A 23960-nucleotide genomic window follows, 5' to 3' on the forward strand; every position below is an offset into this window, starting at 1 on the left:
CCTTAATAAATTATATACCTATACCTTCCTTCAAAGCCTGTCAAATCTGCTGGTATTGCTTTAAGCCTATTTCATAGCTAGAATAAGTATTTACTGACTCCTAGTCAAGATATATAAAAACACAAATGTCATTTACTGATACACTCTAGAGTTTTAGAAAAGAGTAACTACTGAGTTTTATAGCGGTTCATCCCGGTGAAATGAACAAGACTTTTACAAAAACATCTATGCTTTTGTTTATAAACAATAATGAATATGATTTAAGATTAAACTTGTTACCCCATTCCCTTGCATACGGTACAGAGAACGCTTTTGTGCAATGGTATACACACATATAGTAACATACCGGAACATATAATTAATATGAGACAACATCACATACATCACTCTGATCCCAATGTAAGTAGCTAAAGCACTTGTGTTGTGGAAGATCAGAAGTAACGACGGCATCACATATAATCAATCTACCATAACAAATTTAAATTATTAAGACTGTATAAATACATAAATCTAATTATGTATTAAACTAATACTTTATAGAAAAAAAAACGCCTGGAGTTAGGCTCGGGTTCCATCATAGGACACTAATTACTGTAAATAACAGCATTGTAAATCTGTTCATTTGTAAAGAGCAACTATGCGAGTTTCTTGCCTTTTCTTCACTAGAAATGTATGTATGTGTTTAAATATTGACGATTCAAGAATGCTTCTGTGAAAATTTAAAACTAGAGACCCGATATGACATTACAGTGCAAACCTCTAAAATTATCAGCGTTTCTCTACTATATTGTCCATGTATTGTATACAAATACCTTCCTCTCGAATCACTCTATCTATTAAAAGAAACAGCGTCAAAATCCGTTGCGTAATTTCAAAGATCTAAGCATACATAGGGATATAGGGACAGAGAAAGCAATTTTGCTTTATACTATGTAGTAAAGACATATTTTCCAGGTCTTAATGAAACACAGATAATAATCTATTCACCAATTTCTAAATTTACAATGATTATTAGGTCTAAATTAGTAAATAAATCATATTCTCAATCTCTTGGTGGTAGGGCTTTGTGCAAGCCCGTCTGGGTAGGTACCACCCACTCATCAGTTATTCTACCGCCAAATAACAGTACTTAGTATTGTTGTGTTCCGGTTTGTAAGGGTGAGTGAGCCAGTGTAACTACAGGCACAAGGGACATAACATCTTAGTTCCCAAGGTTGGTGGCACATTGACGATGTAAGGAATAGTTAATATTTGTTACAGCGTCATTGTCTATGGGTTATGGTGACCACTTACCATCACGTGGCCCATATACTCGTCTGCCAACCTATACCATAAAATAAAAAAAAAATAAAAAAAATATATTATTCATTAAAAAAGTACTTTATAGAAAGAAACGCCTGGAGTTAGGCTCGGGTTCCATCATAGGACACTAATTACTGTCAATAACAGCATTGTAAATCTGTTTATTTGAAAAGAGCAACTATGCGAGTTTCTTGCCGTTTCTTCTCGCTAGAAGATGCTTTCCGAAACGGTGGTAGTGTTTAATTATTGACGATTCAAAAACTCTTCATTGTGAAGTTTACTTGGATACATTTTTTTTTTAAATATGAGACAACATCACATACATTACTCTGATCCCAATGTAAATAGCTGAAGCACTTGTGTTATGGAAATCAGAAGTAACGATACCACAAACATCCAGACCCAAGACAACATAGAAAACTAATGGTAATCTACATCGACTCGGCCGGACGAACCCGGGACCTCAGAGTGGCGTACCCATGGAAACCGGTGTACATACCACTCGACCACGGAGGTCGTCGAAATTTGATTTGATTTGATTGATAAATAAACATACCCTCATTCATCGCCATGTCCATTAGCTGAAGATCTTCATCGTTGAGAATCGACTGGAGAAAGCCATCTTGATTCGGTGGCATTTCCGACGTTGAATTCTGCAAAAGAAGAAAACATGTAGAACTCCATCCAATGATGTTCTAGTAAACAGATATGTCATTAACTCGCAAAAAGTGAAGACTAGAAAACGTCCTAATTGGGACGTTTGCCTTTAGTCGTTTTACGTAGTAATACGTTATAATACATCATAATTATGTAGTAATACGTTTGCGTAATTAAAACATCTAGTTATCCCTTTTTCTTGTTGTTTTTATCAAGATATCCTTTTTACTTGTAACGAAATGTAAAATAAACGGTCCGCGCGGCTCACTTTTTTCTGTTGTTTAGTATGGGTATAACATATCTGTTTATTGGAATATCATTTACTCCATCACAATCTTTCCCTTATCCCAATTTACTTGGGATCGGCGCAGATGTCTTCTTCCACACTTCCCGACCCCAATAGTCTACTTCCATCTAGATCTTCCGTCTAGTAACATTATTTCTAAACATTGTCTTTCACGCCACTAACGTTACTGATACACTGATTGATAATGAATAGATATTGGACAACATCACGTACATTACTCGGATCCCAATGTGAGTAGCTAACGCACTTGTGTTGTGGAAGATCAGAAGTAATGACGGCACAAACACCCAGACCCGAGACGACGTAGACAACTAATGATAATCTACATCGACTCTCAGTAACGTACCTATGAATACTGATGGAATACTTCACCATGGAGGTTGTCTAATATTGAATAATGTTTTACCTGGTAGTAGAGGGGGTCGTGTTGTTGGTGGTGTGCTGATTCCACCTTGTAAGCGCCGTCCAGAGGTGGTGGTGCGCCTGAGAATAAAAAAAGAATACATAACAACTATTCCACTGGTTAATAAACAACAACAATGTTGAAAAAGAGTAACCACTGAGTTTCTTGGCGGTTCTTCTCGGTATAACCTACTTTCCGAACCGGTGGTAGCTTTACTTAATTGTCACATGACGTTTAAAAAGTGCTTGAAAAAGCCTACTTGGGTAAAATATATTTTGATTGTGATTTCGACAAATTCTCTTCTTTTCTGACAAATTCTCCATCACACATAGTATATATAGCTCATAGGGAGAATCGCTTGGTAAATAAATTAGCAGCAGTAAGCAAAGACACATCCGCACATATCTTAGACACGTGTAGGTTTCCTCACAATTTGCACGAGATGTCACAAACACAATATGGATGTTCTACTCCCAATCAACAGTTACCAATATTCAGAGTGAGCCAGTGTAACATCAGGCACAAGGGACATAACATCTTAGTTGCCAAGGTTGGCGCATTGTTGTAAAGAATAGTTAATATTTCTTACAGCGTCATTATCTATCGACGATGATGACCATTTACCATCAAGTGGCCTACTGCTTTCAAAAAATAAATAAATACATATATTATTTTGACCATTTTCATATGTTTAACAGATTTTGCAATTTAAGCTCAAAAAAATATATTTACGACATCACATTAGAAACTTCTAAAACCATCACTGTTTCCGCACTACATTGTCCATGTATTACACAAATAAACCTTCCTCTTGAAACACTCTATCTATTAAAGAAAACCGCATCAAAATCCGTTGCGTACTTTGAAAGATCTAAGCATACACAATGACAAACCATCAGATCATTTACTAAAGCCTTTTTACGTGACAAACCTACCGTAGCCGTCATGATGCTTCTCCGGCACAGGCGGTGGTACGTGGTAGTTCGGCGTGTAGCCCGCCGCTGCGCCATGACTGAAAAATAACATTTACTTATGAAAATCTATAATATTATAAATGTAAAAGAAACTGTCAGTCTGTCACTATTTCACGACCAAACTTGGGTACAAAGCTTTACCCCCTTAGGACGAACATAAGTCACTTTCCACGTTCTGAAGGGGTAATTTAGGGGACAAAAGTTTGTAAGCTAGTTTAGTGTCAAATTGACCTACTTATCAGATATACCACCAACTACTACTTTTGTATTACGCTTTGAAGGGTGAGTGTGCCAGTGTAACTACAGGCACAAGGGACATAACATCTTAGTTCCCAAGGTTGGTGGCACATTGACGATGTAAGGAATGGTTAATATTTTTTACAGCGTGGTGACCACTTATCATCAGAAGGGTAAGGAATGGTCAATATATCTTACAGCATATATCTATATATCTATGATCGGGGTGCCCACCGTCGGTGGTACCATCAGATAGCCTATCTGAGTATATAGTAGTAGTAACAAAGATCTTACCTGATGTTGTGAGGATGCGAATGAGGATGAGGATGCGGGTGCGCGTGCTGGTGGTAGTGCTGGTACTGGTCCGGTGGTGGTGGGATGGTCAGCAACGAAGCGAGGTCCTGCCACCGCTGCTCAACAGACATAGAACGCATGAGGGACTGAAACAACGTTATATGTATACTTAATACGACATTAGCCGACATACATACATACATACATATATACATACATACATATATACATATACTATATTCCAATCATAAGATGACAAAAGCCAAATGAACAACATATGACAGCGAATCGACGCGATGTCATTGGTCAAGAGCTTGATTAGTCTGTGACGTCACTGCGGATTGGCGAATGGCGTTTGAACGTCAAAACTGTTATCGGGATTTTGGAAGTAAAATTAAAGTGCATATGAGTAATTACTTTGAGGTCTCCCCCTCTTTGGGGAGAAGGTTTGGAGCATATACGACCACGTTGCTCCAATGCGGGTTGGTGGAATGCACATGTGGCAGAATTCGGTGAAATTAGACACATGCAGGTTTCCTCACAGCACATGAATATGTATAGTGGTGCTTGCCTGAGTTTGAACCCGCAATCATTCTAACCACTGGGCCATCTCTGCTCTTTTATAAAATTTTATTATATTACTGCCATAATACATATACATATACCAAAATATATAAGATTTCCCATAAAAAAAAGGTCAACACAAATCAAAACACGACTCAAATCATTAGACCAATGTTTGAACAATTTAAAAGTCGATCTTAATTAGCGTCCCGTTATAAATCTCTTGATGGAAAACCTCACCTGACGTCCATATGTCAAATTTCACCGTTTTAGTCGCCGTATACATTGACGCCATTTTGAACCCTATCGCTATGTACTTTAGGGTACGTTTTTGATCGAGCTAGACTGTGTTTGGTCAAATCGCGATCGTCGTGGCACCGTTCGTATGTTATAGAACGCATTTCTGTACGTACGAAAAGTATACGTACAGTAAGAGTAAGAAAACCTTCGTCAGTTTTCAAATTCCTTTATCAAGTCTTAAACTCTTAGGACCTTTTAAATCTAAACCTAAAATTGCGACGCAATATGTCATTCTCGATCGGTAAAGCAGATTATCGCTCGTACTGAGCACACGATAATAGATCTTAAGGACGAACCTTTTCTTATCCCGACTGTACTTATGGAGCTTCTCTATATCCAATCACATACTCAACCAAAAACAACAACAACAACAGCCTGTAAATTTCCCACTGCCGCGCTAAGGCCTCCTCTCCCCTTGAGGAGAAAGATTGGAACATATTACATCACGCTGTTCCAATGCGCGTTGGAGGAATACACTTGTGGCAGAATGTCTATGAAATTAGACACATGCAGGTTTCCTCACGACGTTTTCCTTGATCGTCGATTCGAAAAGTAGACTCTACTGAGAAGAACGGTCGAGAAATTCTGTAGTTACTCTTTTTCAAAATTTAAATACAGTCATATTAGTTAAATACAATTATATATGTATGTAATATATCCTGCCTGGAAGTCAACAGGTATAAATTCCACGCTTTTTTATCGTCTGTATAATCTTGTATTGAGTCGAGATGGCCCAGTGGTTAGAACGCGTGCAACTTAACCGATGATTTCGGGTTCGAACCCAGGCAAGCACCACTTTAGGTATATATGTGCTTAATTTGTGATTATAATTCATCTCGTGCTCGACGGTGAAGGAAAACATCGTGAGGCATGCATATATGAGGATGCAGGTTGCATGTATCTAATTTCATTGAAATTCAGCCACGTGTGCATTCCACCAACCCGCATTGGAACAGCGTGGTTGAATATGTTCCAAGCCCTCTCCTTAATGGGAGTGGAGGCCATTAGCCCAGCAGTGGGAAATTTACAGGCTGTACTTTACTTTACTAATCTTGTATTGAATAATATGCCTTCTTTACTTTGAATTTATGAAACGGCAAAGTTAAAATTATCTGCGGAATTTATTATACTAACGAAAGTTTATTCGATCCATTTAAGATTGGAATGCGAAAATAAAAAAAAAAGTCTTCTAAATATGAAACACTCGAGTGCAAACACTCAAAATAAACGTCGAACGGTGAAAACCACATCAATGTTAGCTCAGCACTTGTCAACAAGCGCATGTGTTTACATGCACTTGTTTGTTTAGTGGCACGCGAACAAGAGCGTTCGAAATGTTCGACCGAGGCACCATTTTGTTTACAAATGCCCGTTATAGATACTTTGCTATAGTACGACACAACTTAGATGTCGCATCGGCAAAATTCTTAAAACCGATCCGATAAAAGTACGCTATCCCAAATCATCGGCAGCTTGTTTGAATTTGCCGATGCTACATCTTAGTTGTGTCGTACTATATCTGTGTAAATTTTTGCATAACGAGATTGAAAATGTGTCAAAAATATAAATTAACTAGCGACCAGCCCCGTCTTCGCACGGGTGCAATACTGATACTAAATATACTACAGAATTTGTTTATTTACGATATTTTACATTAGATCTCAAATTATCAGTGTTTCTTTACTATATTGTCCATGTATTATATACAAAAACCTACATCTCGAATCTTTCTATCTATAAAAAATACCGCATCAAAATATCTTAGCTTTAAGCGTGCATCTTAACCGACGATTGCGGGTTCAAACCAAGGCACGCACCACTGAATACCCATATGCCTAATTTGTGTTTATAATTCTCGTGCTCGGCGGTGAAGGAAAACATCGTGAGGAAACCTGCATGTGTCTCATTTTAACGAAATTCTGCCACATGTGTATTCCACCAACGAGCGTTGGAACAACGAGGTAAAAATATTCCAAACCTTCTCCTCAAAGAGAGAGGAGCCTTAAACCCAGCAGTGGGAAATTGACGGGCTGTTGTTATTGTTTTTAATACTATAACATGCATGTATTCTATATGTAAACCTTCCTCTTGAATCGCTCTATCTATTGACGAAAACCGCATCAAAATGCGTCGCGTAGTTTAAAAGATCCAAGCGTACAAACAGAAAGCGACTTTGTTTTATACTCTATATAGAATAATCGAGCATTATTTATCTGTCGGATTTTCGAAAATGTCAATGTCATGCTACAGATGTAAAATTTTTGGCGCCAACTCATCTGTCACCAAACAAACAAAGATGGCGTCCGTTAAGATCGCTACCGTTTTCGATGTGTCAACATTTATTTAAAAATTTTTGCTTATAATCATATTTAAGTGTCGACTGTTTACAAACTAGAAAATATATGTTCAATATTTACTGCTACATTTGGATTAGCGGTTATCTTCCTTGCTCGGGTTCCGTATAGCAAATACGACATCAAAATCAAGTATAGTACGACACAACTCAGATGTCGCATCGGCTAATTTCGTAAAACCGATCACATCCGAATTGAGTACGCCCAAATTATCAATATTTATTTCTTATGCGAATATGATCTTTACACAAACGTAGTAACTTGTAATATCATACGACTTGATAGATTCGTCAATTTGACGCGTCGATTCCACGCACTTTCTGTCTCGGGTCGAACTGATGCGGGAATCTATAGCGACGAATAGCGTCGAATGGCGCGATATATTTCTAATCGGATTTTATTGAATTTGCCGATGCTACATCTAAGTAGTGTCGTACTATACAGTAATTATGTTTTAGTAATTGGTTGCAATATTTTTTTAATATAAAATAGTATACAATTAGTTCAGTTAAAATCAAAATAAACTTTATTCAAGTGGGCTTTTACAAGCACTTTTGAATCGTCATTTAACAACAATATTAAGTGTAGCTACCAGCGGTTCGTAAAGTAGGTTCCACCGAGAAGAACCGACAAGAAACTCAGTAGTTACGCTTTTTCCCAATACAATTATATATGTATGTAATATGTCTGTCTGGAAGTCAACAAGTATTGATTCCACGCTTTTTTATCGTCTGTCTTTTTTATCTTAAGACATTCTGTAGTATATTTTCCATCAGCATTGCACACATGCGTAGCCGGGGTCACTAGTTTCTTATAAATAATTCCAACTTAGAATAGAACTTAGGGTACCTTTTTTTATAGGTTGGCAGACGAGCATATGGGCCACCTGATGTGTCACCACCATCATAGACAATGACGCTGTAAGAAATATCTATTCTTACATCGTCAATGCGCCACCAATCTTGGGAACTGAGGTTCTATATCCCTTGTGCCTGTAGTTACACTGACTCTTCAAACCGGAACACAACAATAGCTAAGTTGTTTAGCGGTAGAATATCTGGGGTACCTACCCAGGCTTGCACAAAGCCCTACCCAACTCCAGCCTAATATAACACAATCAAAAGGTCCAAAGCCGGAATTTTTAGTCAAGTGATACATAAATAAGAAGAAAAAGAATCAAGTAGGTATTTTTAATAACGTAACGTACAAACTGACCTTGCAACCGGCCCAAGGTGTGTTAAAATTACACACACAGTCCCCTCATTTGTCGCACGCAACGATAATGACGCGACGGACGCTAATAGCGAATCGAGACCAAGTATTTTACTTTTAAAAGTCTTTTAATTCTGCACAAACGACCTCCTTGTATACCGGTACATGGGTACGGCACTCCGAGGTCCCGGGTTCGTCCGGCCGAGTCGATGTAGATTATCATTATCGTCTCGGGTCTGGGTGTTTGTGCCGTCGTTACCTCTGATCTTCCACAACACAAGTGCAACAACACAAGTGTTAGCTACTCACATTGGGATCAGAGCAATGTATGTGATGTTGTCCGATATTGAAATAAAACTAGCTATAACGGATTTGAATCGCGTATATTAATTATTTTTAACATCCCGACGTTTCGAGCACTTTACAGCGTTCGTGGTCACGGGTAGACAACCTACCCTACAAATCCGTTATAGTTAGTTTTATTTCAACGTGTAATCGCGAAAATTTAAGACAACGTTGTCCAATATTTATATTTATTTATTTATACAAGCATAAATCTTTGTTGAGGATAATGATGCAATAATGTGGTCGTGTAGGCAGCCTTACTTGGCTACCAAGCTTGATAATTAAGATTTTCTGTCCCTTGTCATGTCAGAACGCAACAATTATAAATTGTTGTTTGTTTTGCTTGGTGTTACCAAAAAGGAGGTGGGAATTTTACTCCCGAGTAAGCACACGTAACATAGCAACACGTAAATTTTTCAATAGTGGGTATAGCCTCCTCTCCTTTTGAGGAGTAGATTAAGCATACTGTCGACGCTACTCCAATGAGGCTTATGGACTTTCATGTGGCAGAATTTCGTTGAAATTAAACTCATGTAGATTTCCTCATTCTGCTTTTCTACACAACCGAGCTCGAACGAAATAAGCACGAATTAAGCACATGAAAATCCAGTGATACTTGGTTTGAACCCGCAATTATCGGTTATGATGTACGCGTTAACCACTGGGCCATCTCGACTAGTTGCAAAGCTACCGATTTAATGGAACTCAAGTACTAATGCATTTACGTACTTTCCGAAACAGAAAAACCCAAGAAATTATTAATAATTCGGGCTTTGAACTTGTAACTTCCATATCCAGGGCCGTATTTAGGGGAGGGCAACCGGGGCAACTGCCCTGGGGCCTCCACATGAAAGGGGGCCACAGTTTTCAGCAAGTTAACAAATATAAAGTCAAATTATAATAATGTTACTATTTAATATTTTAAAAGTTACCGATACCAATATGAAACAATTCATAGCTTGATTGAAATAAAAAAACTAATTAATTCATAATAATATAATTATTAGGGTGTTCACGCTTCTGTTTGTCTAGGGCCCTCACTGCTTTGTGGCCCCGGGGCCTCCACACCTTTAAATCCGACTCTGTCCATATCATCTGAGAATTCTCTATCATAGTACCCAAAACTCAATAAACTAATTTAACAATAATTCCAAGATAATACTATGCCTATATTGCATTGTCAAGATGAGTCGTTGATAGAATTTCTATTTGTAATTGAACCGCAGTATAGTATAGTATAGCCTAATGCAGTCTGACGCAAAGGTCACCAGTTTGCTGAACAATGCGTTCTTAAAACATTTTCATCATTTGGGATGAAACGTTGGCAAGTTGTTTTACCAAAACCCGAGGATTTGACAATATAGTAAAGAATGATAATAAAAATATGTAGTATATTTAGTATTGCAATCATGTGAAGCCGGCTCGTGTCGCTAGTAATTTACAAGACATCTTGAATAATCCACGTTTATTGGTGCAACAATTTTCGTAACAGTATCATTAACAGAATTAATTTATAGTATCGTAACGGCGCCATTTTTATTGATGTGTCAAATTGTATGTGTCAAATATCTTGTTAATTGATGCGTAAAATATTTTAGTTAATTTCAACTTGGAGATAACTATGCATATATAATATTAAGTTGCTAAAAGGTATTCGTATAAGGTTAAATATATGAATACGATATATTCTTGGCAAAAGCTGAGATGGCCCATTGGTTTGAAGGGTGCATCTTAAGCGATTATTTCGGGTTCAAGCTAGCACCACTATATATGTGTGCTTAATTTGTGTTTATAATTCATCTCGTGCTCGGCGGTGAAAAACATCGTGAGGAAACCTGCATGTGTCTAATTTCATCGAAATTCTGCCACATGTGTATTCCAACAACCCGCATTGGAACAGCGCGGTGGAATATGTTCAAAACCCTCTCCTTAATGGGAGAGGATGCCTTATCTCAGAGATATACCTTATCTAAGATTACATACATGAATAGAAGACTTCACTAAACGATGAAATCTATGACACATTTGACCATAAATCACTGAAAATATATACACATTTTGACACACAAATTTCATATCAAAATATTCAGCGCTTTTTGCTTAAAGATATAAAATTATGACGTCAGTAATTGTTGATTTCCATATGTGATACTTACTAGTTCACTTATGTTTTAGGGATTGTTAGGAATTAAGTATTAAATAGTATCCTTATTTCCATTGCGTTAAAGCTTATTTTGGCTTGACCAAATTCGGTATAGCGGTTCGACTGAGAAAGAGCAACAGACATAACTACATCCGTTTTAATAATATTACTATATATTATTAAATTTAAATTGATGAATAGAGTATCTCCTATGATTCTCGTTGAGAACTTCCGGCATCAGCATTAACGCTACTGTAAAGTGATGAATAGGAGCGTAAAAGCCTTAAATAATCACGTACAGTATTAGTAGAAAAGCAAGGTTTACAAGAAAGTGACTTCATCATAAGCCCGGCCGATCGGGAGCGTTTTGTGTCACGTGACAAACGTTTGAAAAAATGATATTTTACAATATTTAACAATTTATTTTTCGCATTGTCAAATAGCCTATACTGCGTACTGTTATTTGGCGGTAGAATGACTGATGAGTGGGTGGTACCTACCCAGACGGGCTTGCACAAAGCCCTACCACCAAGTGAATCTCACTCATGAACTGTAGACTAAATGACTTGATAAACGACAGAAACTTATATAGTACGACGATACGATATACGATATATTATACTATACTTGTATAGTACGACACAACTTAGATGTCGCATCGGCAAAATTCGTAAAACCGATCACATCCGAATTGAGTGCGCCATCCCAAATTATCAATATCTATTTCTCATGTGAATATGATCTTTACACAAACGTAATAACTCGTAATATCGTACGACCTAATATATTCGTCAATTCGACGCGTCGCTTTACACGCACTCGCTGTCTCGGGTCGAACTGACGCGGGAATCTATAGCGACGGATAGCGTCGAGTGGCGCGATAGGGAGCTGTTTCTGTTGGTTGTAAATCGGCAGTCATCGGTTTTATTGAATTCGCCGATGCTGCATTTCGCAATCTATATTAATTCTCTTCACGACCAAACCGCTGAACAGATTTTGATATAATTTGGTGTGAAGCAAACTTGAATTCCAAGAAAGAACAAGAACATAGGCTACTTTAACACATGACAACCAACACAACTAAAAACTTATACTAGAAGTAACTTCTTTTCGCAACTTCACTCTTTATATTTAGAGAAGTAACATGATTTCACTCGGTGGTAGGTCTTTGTGCAAGCCCGTCTGGGTAGGTACCACCCACTCATCAGTTATTCTACCGCCAAACAACAGTATTCAGTATTGTTGTGTTCCGGTTTGAAGGCTGAGTCAGTGTAACTACAGGCACAAGGGACATAGCATCTTAGTTCCCAAGGTTGGTGGCGCATTGACGATGTAAGGAATAGTTAATATGTCTTACAGCGTCATTGTCTATGGGTGATGGTGACCACTTACCATCAGGTGGCTCATATGCTCGTCCGCCAACTTATACCATAAAAAAAATCTTGTTTTCATATCCTCAAAAACCTACTACATCCTGTTCTATTTTCAAAATCATTAAAAAAAAACAACAACATCCATCCCTTTCAACATCATACATCAGAGAGAGACAGCGATACGACAAAATCTGTCAAATTAAACGACAACCAACAAAAAAAAAAGAAATAACAGACACAAAAATAATTACAGCTCTTTAGCCGTTCGCAAATTGGCGCTATTAACGTACGAAAATGATAAAATTACCTCAACTGGGAACTAACCTGGGACCTTGAGTTACGATTGCATGTTTCGGCTATCGAATGAATGTCAAATTTTTTTTTAATCACTAAAGACTATATAGTTTTGTTTCTATAATTGTATATATTTATGTGACTTCCGTAGTGTAGGTTACGTTACTGACATATAATCTGATTCAACCTTGTTCACACGTTTGACAAATAACATAGTTATATTATCACTTGAGAATCAAGCTTACTTTATACTAAATCCCATCAAATTCTGTATAGTGATTTAAACGTAAGAACACACAAGGTAGATATATATAGAACAAAGTCGCTCACCGCTGTCTATTTCTATGTATGCTTAGATCTTTGAAATTACGAAACGGTTTTTGATGCGGTTTGTTTTAATAGATAGAGCGATTCGAGATAAAGGTTTTTGTATATAATACATAGCAATATAGTAAAGAAACGTTGATAATTTCAGAGGTTTCTCATGTTGTTTCGTCGGTAAACAAAAATATCTGTAGTGTGTTTAGTATCTGCATTGCATCCGGGAATGGCAAAGGCTACATTGTTACATTAAAAAAAAGCCGGGACGGGACTCTAGTTTATATAATAATATATGAAAGACTGAAACGGAAATTCCATTACGTACTTTTATTAAAAAAAAAAAAAAAAACTATAAATCTAATTTTTAAAAATCATAATGATATTTGCGTTATGCTATTACTTATTAATGCATCGGATCTTTGATTCACAGATTAAAAAACACATTTGACGTACCTACACACACCCAACCTTAAAAACGGATCCTAGACCTTAAGGCACCATTAACGATATATTACATACATATATAATTGTAATTAACTAACATGACTGCTTTTTAAAATGAAAAAGAGTAACTACTGAGTTTCTTGGCGGTTCGCCTCCGTAGAATCTACTTTCCGAACCGGCGGTAGCATCACTTAATTGTTAAATGACGATTCAAAAGTGCTTGTAAAAGCCTACTTGAATAAAGTATATTATTTAATTTAAAAGGATTTAATACAGTATCGCTGGCATACACAACTGACAACGACAGCCTGTAAATTTCCCACTGCTGGGCTAATACCTCCTCTTCCTTTGATTAGAAGGTTTGGATTCCACCACGCTGTTCCAATTCGTGTTGATAACACATGTGGCAGAATTTCATCGAAATCAGACAGGCAGGTTTCCTTACAACTGACATTTGATATTAATTTCATTTTTGTGCGTTAAAAAAGTACCGGTACATGACACGATAGGCAGTATAACTGCCGTGCCGAATTCACACAGATAAAGAATTAATACTAATACTAGTAGTATCTAGCGGCTTTATTCGCGTTTTAAAATTCTGATTTCCTTGTGTCGGACACAAAAAGGTTTTCTATGTCTTGGAGTTCAATTTATTTAGAAATGCATAGAAGCAATGATGTTGTATTAAACAGATATGTTATTAACGCGTAAAAAGTGAAGACTAGAAAACGTCCCAATTGGGACGTTTGCCTTTAGTCGTTTTACGTAGTAATACGTTATAATACATCATAATTGCGTAGTAATACGTTTTGCGTAATTAAAACATCTAGTTATTCCTTTTGCTTATTGTTTTTATCAAGCTATCCTTTTTACTTGTAACGATATGTAAAATAAACGGTCCTCGGCGCGGCACACTTTTTTCTGTTGTTTAGTATGGACATAACATATCTGTTTATTAGAATATCATTGCATAGAAGCTATTTTTTTTTAAATAAAATAATTAAAAGACTTAACTAGTCCGAATACACAAAAATCTTAACCTAAAAATGGACGTTTGTAGTTTAAAAAAAATACTGCAATTAAAACTATAATTATAGTCGTTACATTGTATAGTTATTTACATTTTCCTTGTGTCAAACGATTGAAGATACTGATCGACCAATTACGATGTAACTTTGTCGTGTAAGATTAAAAAAAATCTGAAAATGTTACCACTATTAAAAATATTTTTTTTTTTTTTCGAATTATAATTTTTATTAGAAATATTCTGTATATATCGGATTACTGGAAAGAGGCCTCTTTCATGAAAATGATTGGAGCTTAAACCACCAAGCGTCAATGACGGTTAGTATGCAAAGTTACATTTGACATATTCAGATTTAAACCTAAAATCTTGGACAAATATTACTACGCAAATTAAAAAAAAAATACAAACAAGACATAATTATGTCTAGTAACATGTCCTCACATCGCTTAAATAAATAACATATAATTACCTGATACTCGTATAAATCCATTCTCGATAACAAAACAGAAACACAAAAAAAAAAAACACTTATAAAATAACTTAAACACTAAATATTGCACTTAATCAGACTCCCACAAGTGTGGTATATTGCACGATAATCACATTCAGGTACCGTCGACTTCTAAATTAATAAAAAAAAAAAAATTAAAAAAAAAAATCACATCATCCACGTTTCGCGTCAAATATAAATATTCATTATCTGTCAAAGTTTCCCTCCGTCATATCAACTCGTTCCCGCGTATCCCATGTTTCAAGATGGCGTCCGCGCGCCTCGCTAGCCGCTCGTTTAATACCGTACGGCTATAAAAAGTTAAACTTAATACACGATAGTGTGAAATCATCGGACATTTTCTAACGGTAAAACGTAAGGAGACTGCGCCGTTTGCTTTCTTTAGCTTTTGAAGTGTTCGTAATTATAAGACATGTTATTCGCGACGCCATTTTGTTGCTTATTATGAAATGACAGAAGATTCAAAATGGTGGACGCGTCGTTTTTTTTTTTTTAAATTTGATTGATCTTAACAGTTAGTTACAAACTAGTTAATACATTTATAAATGTAATAATTTTTCCATTTATTTATCATTGAGTCTGTGTGAATGAAAATTAAATGAGCCAGTGAAAGTCACTAGCTGTAAAATTGTATGAAATCTAGATTAATTGCTAACGCGTCTAGATTTTTTGAATTTGCAACTGTTAATTCGACCTCCGGCTCGTAATCACTTGACTAGCAAGCCGCCCCGGCTTCGCACGCCTTAACCGGCCTACATAAGACTTTTATCTTCTATACATGTGATAAAATTGGAGTGTCTGTTTGTAATAACAAAATAACCGCTTTTTGATAAATGCATTTTGTCTGTCTGTTTGTTAGGGTTAATCTCGGGGACGTCTGGACCGATTTGGTGGGACTTTCACTAGCAAAAGCTTAGGCTATTTTTATTTTAGAATCATGATATATAATACTTTCCGTTACAGCCGAGATGGTCCAGTGGTTAGAACGCGTGCATCTTAACCGATGATTGCGTGTTCAAACCCAGGCGAGCACCACTGAATATCACGAGCTTAATTTGCGTTTTTAATTCATCTCAAGCTCGGCGGTGAAGGAAAACATCGTGAACAAAGCTGCATGTGTCTCATTTCATAAAAATTCTGTCACATTTGTATTCCATTAACTGTCATTGGAACAGCGTGGTGGAATATGTTCCGAAACTTCTCCTCAAAGGGGCCTTAGCCCAGCAGTGGGAAATATACAGGCTATAACTCCCTTGTACTTGTGGCCTATAATATACCTTGCTTCTTCCTCATAGATGGACATTGCTAATACCAGTTTCGGCGTATAATTTTTTATATACTCCATTCGTACTTTACAGTAGTTTAAATATTTTCCTGTTAATACATACTAGCTTTGAACCACGGTTTCGTTTGATAACGAAAATGCTTCAGATTATTACATAGTATAAAACAGAGTCGCTTACCGCTGTCTGTTGTTATGTATGCTTAGATCTTTGAAATTACGCAACGGATTTTGATGCGGTTTTTTTTAATAGATAGAGTGATTCAAGAGGAAGGTTTTTGTATATAATACATGGACAATATAGTAGAGAAACACTGATCATTTTAGATGTTTCTAATGTGATGTATTTTGAGCTTACATTGCAAACGCTGGCTGAAACCCTACGAGATAGATCAAAATAATGTACTACAATATTGTACAGCTTGAAAAGGTCTACAAAAAAGTTTACTATGATGTATGTCAATCTCTTAGAGATAACCTAGAATTATTTACTAAGAGATTTGGAGCAATATCAGCATTAATCCTTATCCAATAAAGTACCATAAATACAATTTAATAAAGAACAATATAGCTCTTAATCGCTAAGGCGAGGTGCTTTATGGTATAGGTTGGCGGACGAGCATATGGGCCACCTGATGATAAGTGGTCACCATCGCTCATAAACAATGACGCTGTAAGAAATATTAAATATTCCTTACGTCGTCAATGCGCCATCAACCTTGGGAACTAAGATGTTATGTCCCTTGTGCCTGTAGTTACACTGGCTCTTTAAACCGGAACACAACAATACTGCGTACTATTATTTGGCGGTAGAATAACTGATGAGTGGATGGTACCTACCCATACGGGCTAGCACCAAGCCCTACCACCATGTACATAATCACCATTAACAGTAAACATCAAATATTGGATATAACTTTTGAATTTCTTCCCGTTTCTTATCAGTTGAATCTACATATCGAGCCGGTATATTAGTTAGTTGTAGCTCGCGGATTTGTTTGAGATTCAAGGGGTTGGCTGTCATACAAAGAAGTATATATACATACAACAATAACAACAGCCTGTAAATTCCCACTGCTGGGCTAAAGGTCTCCTCTCCCTTTGAGGAGAAGGTTTGGAACATATTCCACCACGCTATTCCAATGCGGGTTGGTGGCATGGCAGAATTTCTATGAAATTTGTCACATGCAGGTTTGCTCACGATGTTTTCCTTCACCGCCGAGCACGAGATGAATTATAAAGACAAATTAAGCACATGAATCAGCGGTGCTTGCCTGAGTTTGAATCCGCAGTCATCGGTTAAGATGCACGCGTTTCTAACCACGCGGCCATCTCGACTCACATATATAATTGTATTTTAGTAATACAACTTTGTATTTTCAATGTTGTAAAAGAGTAACTACTGAGTTTCTTAGCGGTACATCTCGGTAGAATCTACTTTGCGAACTAGTTACTTCACTTAATTGTTAAATGACGATTCAAAAGTGCTCGTAAAAGCCTAATCGAAAAAAGTATATCTCGATATACTGTTCAGACAGATACAAAACACACAGACGTAGAATTAATTCATTATTACATATACGTAATGTATCTTTATGACCTTCGTATATAAAATCAAGAGGTTTTATTATATCCGGCTAAAATTATTGGCAAAGTTCATGAGTATCATAAAAAAACACATATATTGCATTTAACCGACTACGACGGAAAAAAGAGGAGTGCGTGTATTCTCGATTTAGTTACATACCAGAGTAGGAATAAAGTTAAACAAGCCGTAAACAAACGTATTTCACTCGATTCGCTAATTACTCGACAACCTCCGTGGTCGAGTGGTGTGTACACCGATTTTCAAGGGTACGCCACTCCGAGGTCCCGGGTTCGTCCGGCCGAGTCGATGTAGATTACCATTAGTTATCTATATTGTCTTGGTTCTGGGTGTATGTACCGTCGTTACTTCTGATTTCCATAACACAAGTGCTTCAGCTACTTACATTGGGATCAGAGTAATGTATGTGATGTTGTCTCATATATATAACTCTATATCGTGCTCTACTAAGAGTTTATGATTAATATATCCCTATTTATAATACAGGTTTAGGAATCAGGTTTAGGAGCGGGTTAGGAATCTACCACGCTGTTCCAATGCAATGGTGGAATACACACGTGGCAGAATTTCGATGAAATCAGACACATGCTTTCCTCACAATGTTTTTCACGTCACGAATTGTAAACACAAATTAAGCACATATATATATAGTGGTACACATGCCTGAACTCGCAATCATCGGTTAAGATGCACGCGTTCTTACCACTGTGCCATTTCAAATCAGCTTGACTGCTTATATGTACATTAATTTTCAAAATCCCGATAACAGTATCGTCGACGTCCAAACGCCAATCGCAAATCCGCAGTGACGTCACAGACTAATCAAGCTCTTGACCAATGACATCGCGTCGATTCGCTGTCAGTTGTTGTTTATTTGTCTTTCCTCTTACGGTCGGAACAGAGTATACGATACATTATGAAAATATTAACAACCATTAGTACTGATGTCTCTATTAAAGGAGATTAACTATTTCGTTTAATTCAAACCCTTAACGGGGTAAATTGAGGGTTGAGATAAGTGTGCTATGGGTATAAATCAGGGTACCACAAACATCCAGACCCGAGACGACATAGACAACTAATGATAATCTACATCGACTCGGCCGGACGAACCCGGGACCTCGGAGTGGCGTACCCATGAAACCGGTGTACACACTCGACCACGGAGGTCGTCAGGGTACCGCTGGTATTATCATTAGTTGTCTATGTCGTCTCGGGTCTGCGTGTTTGTGCCGTCGTTACGTCTGATCTTCCACAACACAAGTGCGTTAGCTACTCACATTGGGATCAGAGTAATGTATGTGATGTTGTCTCATATTTATTTATTATATATATATATAGTATGTTGTAGGTCTGTTTGTAAATTTCGAAGAGCACATCGATGTGCCGAATTCACGAGAGGCGATTCGATTACGATTGATTCGTGAAAGCAGGACAAACAGACATACTTTCACATTTATAATATTGAACGCATGTTCACCTCGATGGTTCAGTGGTTACTGCAGATATCATGGATTCGAATCCTGAATCAAAATATGAAGATACTAGCTTATATCGATGTCAACGTAATCATTACATAGTATAGAACAAAGTCACTTACCGCTGTCTGTTGCTATGTTTGCTAAGATCTTTGAAATTACGCAACGGATTTTGATGCGGTTTTTTTAATGGATAGAGTGATTCCAGAGGAAGGTTTTTGTATATAATACATGGACAGTATAGTAGAGAAACACTGATATATAAATATAGAAGGAAGTCGCTGAAGGAACCGCACATGGACATCTGTAACACTGGGGCTTGCAGGTGCGTTACCGGCCTTTAAGGAAGGGTACACTCTTTTATTAAAGGTTCCTTAGTCGTATCGATTCAGAAAAACCGTTGGCAAAAGCCGGTACCACAGAGAGGTCATGTGAAGACGAGATTTCCGAATATGAAATTTACCAGCCAGCATTAATCCAATCAAACATTCAAATCAAAATAAACTTTATTCAAGTGGGCTTTTACAAGAACTTTTGAATCGTCATTTAACTATTAAGTGAAGCTACCACCGGTTTGGAACATAGGTTCTGCCGAGAAGAACCGGTAAGAAACTTAGTAGTAATTAACCTCTCATATAAACTACTGAGTTTCTAGCCGTTTCTCAGTAGAATCCACTTTCCGAACCGGTGATAGCTTCCCATAATATAGTTGTTAAAAGTGCTTTTAAAAGCCTACTTGAATAAGGTATGTATACAAATTGGAAATTTAAAGTAGCCTTATTATAAATCGAACGAAAAAAAAGCCTTAATATAAATACATAAACCGGGAACGAACGGGTTACAGTTACGACGACATCATTACTCTTGATGTAACGACATCAAGCAAAAAGCGTACAGTACGACACAACTTAGACGTAGCATCGGCATTCGTAAAACCGATCACATCCGAATTGAGTACCCCATCCCAAATTATCAATATTTATTTCTCATGTGAATATGATCTTCACACAAACGCAGTAACGTGTAATATCACACGACCTAATATATTCGTCAATTCGACGCGTCGCTTCACACGCACTCGCTGTCTCGGGTCGAACTGACGCGGGAATCTATAGCGACGAATAGCGTCGAGTGGCGCGATAGGGAGCTGTTTCTATTGGTTGTGTGAATCCGCAGTAATCGGTTTTGTTCAATTTGACGATGCTACATCTAAGTTGTGTCGTACTGCACGCGGCACTCGGACGATCTATAGATCATTTGCGTGAACGCGTCGATAATGTGATCGTTTAAGGATCAATCTAGATCCGTCATACTATTTAAGCCTTCGGAATGTATCAGCGCTTAAATTGCTTGTATGTTTGTATGTAAATGATTTTTAATACACGATCGTTTCCCAACAACAGCCTGAAATTTCCCACTGCTGGGCCACGACGACGACCTTTGAGGAGAAGTTTCAGGACATATTATACCACGCTGTTCCAATGCGGGTTCATGGAATACACATGTGGCAGAATTACTCACGATGTATTCCTCAACCGAACACGAGATGAATTATAAACACGAATTAAGAACACGAATATTCAGTGGTGCTTTGAAACCGCAATCATCGGTTAAGATGCACGCGTTCTAACCACTGAGCCTAACTAACTAGAACACATTACAATAGTTTCAGAATCTACGCGAAATGGTCATTGAATAAAGCAAAGCACGCTTAGAGTATCATGAGTCGTAAAAACACAACAAATAATTCAACAGACACAAATATAAATGGATTTTATTTGCATTGAAATTTTCGCACGAATTTGAACCGGCGACCTCGCGATTAAATCTCGTCGACGACTGAGTCCAATAGGAAGGAATACTTTGAAAGTAGCTTAAAACTAATACATCACTACATAGTATAAAACAAAGTCGCTTTCTCTGTCCCTATATCCCTATGTATGCTTAAATCTTTAAAACTACGCAACGGATTTTGATGCGGTTTTTTTTTAATAGATAGAGCGATTCCAGAGGAAGGTTTTTGTATATAATACATGGACAATATAGGAAAGAAACGCTGATAATTTCAGAAGTGTTTAATGTGATGTCGTATATAAACAAATTCTGTAGTATATTTAGTATCAGTATTGCACCCGTGCGAAGTCGGGTCGGGTCGCTAATAATATTATAAATGTGAAAGTAGCTTTGTCTATCTGTCGCTTTATCACTGAACCGATTTTGATAAAATTTAGTATGAAGCAAACTTAAACTTTAAGGAAGGACATAGGATAGGAGCAAAGGTGCGAGTTACAACGCGAGTTTAATTGGTGGTAGGTCTTTGTGCAAGCCTGTCTGGGTAGGTACCACCCACTCATCAGTTATTCTACCGCCAAACAACAGTACTCAGTATTGTTGTGTTCCGGTTTTAAGGGTGAGTGAGCCAGTGTAACTACAGGCACAAGGGACGTAACATCTTAGTTCCCAAGGTTGGTGACGCATTGACGATGTAAGGAATAATTAATATTTCTCACAGCGTCATTGTCTATGGGTGATGGTGACCACTTACCATCAGGTGGCCCATATGCTCGTCCGCCTACCTATACCATAAAAAAAAGAGTTACAACGAGTGTATAATACAGTAAAACCATAACCTCTTGTAGTTACGTTGGAATCGGTTAACGAATTATAAATTAACAATTAAATTATTTTTACATTAACTCACAACGAGAAGAAAGTATACGACGACAGCGCTTATGTTACTGTAAATATTTTTTATTGCGACGTTTCTAGAAACGGCCGGTTTTATTTAATTTATATTGAGAGCAAAACATTAGCCCGTTCGCGTCAAACATCCGTTAGAAAAGTATTCTAGAACATTAAAAAATATATATATTTTTGCAAAAATGTTTTTATGGAAGAATTACAGTTTTATTTTTTTTATTGTGACATTACTGCTGTAAGTAATGCGTCCATTTATAGAGAAGAGTTAAACAAACAACATCTGACAGCGAATCGATGCGATGCCATTGGTCGAGAGCTTGATTAGTCTGTGACGTCACTGTGGATTGGCGTTTGAACGTAAACGATACTGTTATTGGGATTTTGAAAGTATATAATACATAAATAAATAAACATCAGGCAACATCACATACATTACTCTGATCCCAATGCGAGCAGCTGAAGCACTTGTGTTGTGGAAGATCAGAAGTAACGTCGGCACAAACACCCAGACCCGAGACGACGTAGACAACTAATGGTAATCTACATCGACTCGGCCGGACGAACCCGGGACCTCGGAGAGGTGTACCCATGTGTACACCACACACAACTCGATCACGGAGGTCGTCAAATTAAAGTGTATATAAGTTGTTAAGTGTAATAGTGTTGTTCTATAAATAGAGATATATTATATTAATAATAATTATAAACTCTTAGTAGTGCACGATATAGTGTTATTAGCGAATCAAACTATAATTCGTGAAACTACCGGCAAGAAATTCAGTAGTCACTCATTTTCAATATTGAAAGTACAATACAAAGTTATATTACTTAAATACATATATATGAATGTAATACATCCTATCTGGAAGTCAAAAAGTATTACCTCCACGCTTTTTATCATTTTTATTAATGTACTTTTTACAAATGACTTAAATTTATAAATCGACATATTTAAAACTCTCAATCTACCTTCTAAAAACAAAAAACAACATGGGAAGTACAGTAATTAGAATCTTAGACATAAATTAAAATAACAGTATTTACAAAACATAAAACAAAATACATAGACATTTATAAAACTGTCAATTACGACGACATCAGCTGCAACACAATCACGGACGCTCTCCGTCTGAATAGCGCCGTAATTGCTACGAATGACCTCTGCGATCCATAGATCCGAGATCTATAGATAAATGATCGATAATAAGGATCGATATGAAAGTTGAGATTATGTACTCAATGCGATATCGATGCTATATAATAATATATATGCATACTAGCTGTTGTCCGCGGATTCGCTCACATTTAAGGAGGGGGGGGGAGGGTTATGGGGGTGTTGGGTCTGTTTTGCATGTGTAATTAAATTCATTAGTTGTCTACGTCGTCTCGGGTCTGGGTGTTTGTGCCGTCGTTACTTCTGATCTTCCACAACACAAGTGCGTTAGCTACTCACATTGGGATCATAATGTATATGATGTTGTCTCATATTTATATTTATGTATTTATATCTATTCTAACAAAATAGTGTTCTGTCATAACAGCTGAGATGGCCCAGTGGTTAGAACGCGTGCATCTTAACCGATGATTTCGGGTTCAAACCACCAAGCACCACTATATATATGTGCTTAATTCGTGTTTATAATTCATATCGTGCTCGGTGAAGGAAAACATCGCGAGGAAACCTGCATGTGTCAAATTTCATTGAAATTCTGCCACATGTGCATTCCACCAACCCGCATTCGAACAGCGTTGAGGAATACGTTCCAAACCATCTCCTTAATGGAAGAGGTCTTATCCCAGCAGTGAGTAACTTACAGGCTGTTACTTTTTTT

The 23960-nt window shown here is 37.2% G+C and overlaps 1 protein-coding gene across 6 annotated transcripts in view; it reads right to left on the minus strand.

The window, feature by feature from the left end:
• LOC124542178 (segmentation protein cap'n'collar-like) overlaps positions 1-23960 on the minus strand; it is a 142094-nt gene that overhangs the window by 18615 nt on the left and 99519 nt on the right. For 5 of the 6 annotated variants that reach the window (XM_047120118.1, XM_047120113.1, XM_047120115.1 and 2 more), the window contains 4 exons: positions 4175-4320; positions 3605-3681; positions 2673-2749; positions 1859-1955 (listed from right to left, as the gene is read on the minus strand). In XM_047120118.1, coding sequence (XP_046976074.1) covers positions 1859-1955; positions 2673-2749; positions 3605-3681; positions 4175-4320 — 397 coding nt within the window. The remainder of the gene's footprint in view (positions 1-1858; positions 1956-2672; positions 2750-3604; positions 3682-4174; positions 4321-23960) is intronic. The other variant, XM_047120117.1, reaches the window with a different exon arrangement.

This window comes from Vanessa cardui, chromosome 30, assembly GCF_905220365.1.
Source record: "Vanessa cardui chromosome 30, ilVanCard2.1, whole genome shotgun sequence".
NCBI classification, from domain to species: domain Eukaryota; kingdom Metazoa; phylum Arthropoda; class Insecta; order Lepidoptera; family Nymphalidae; genus Vanessa; species Vanessa cardui.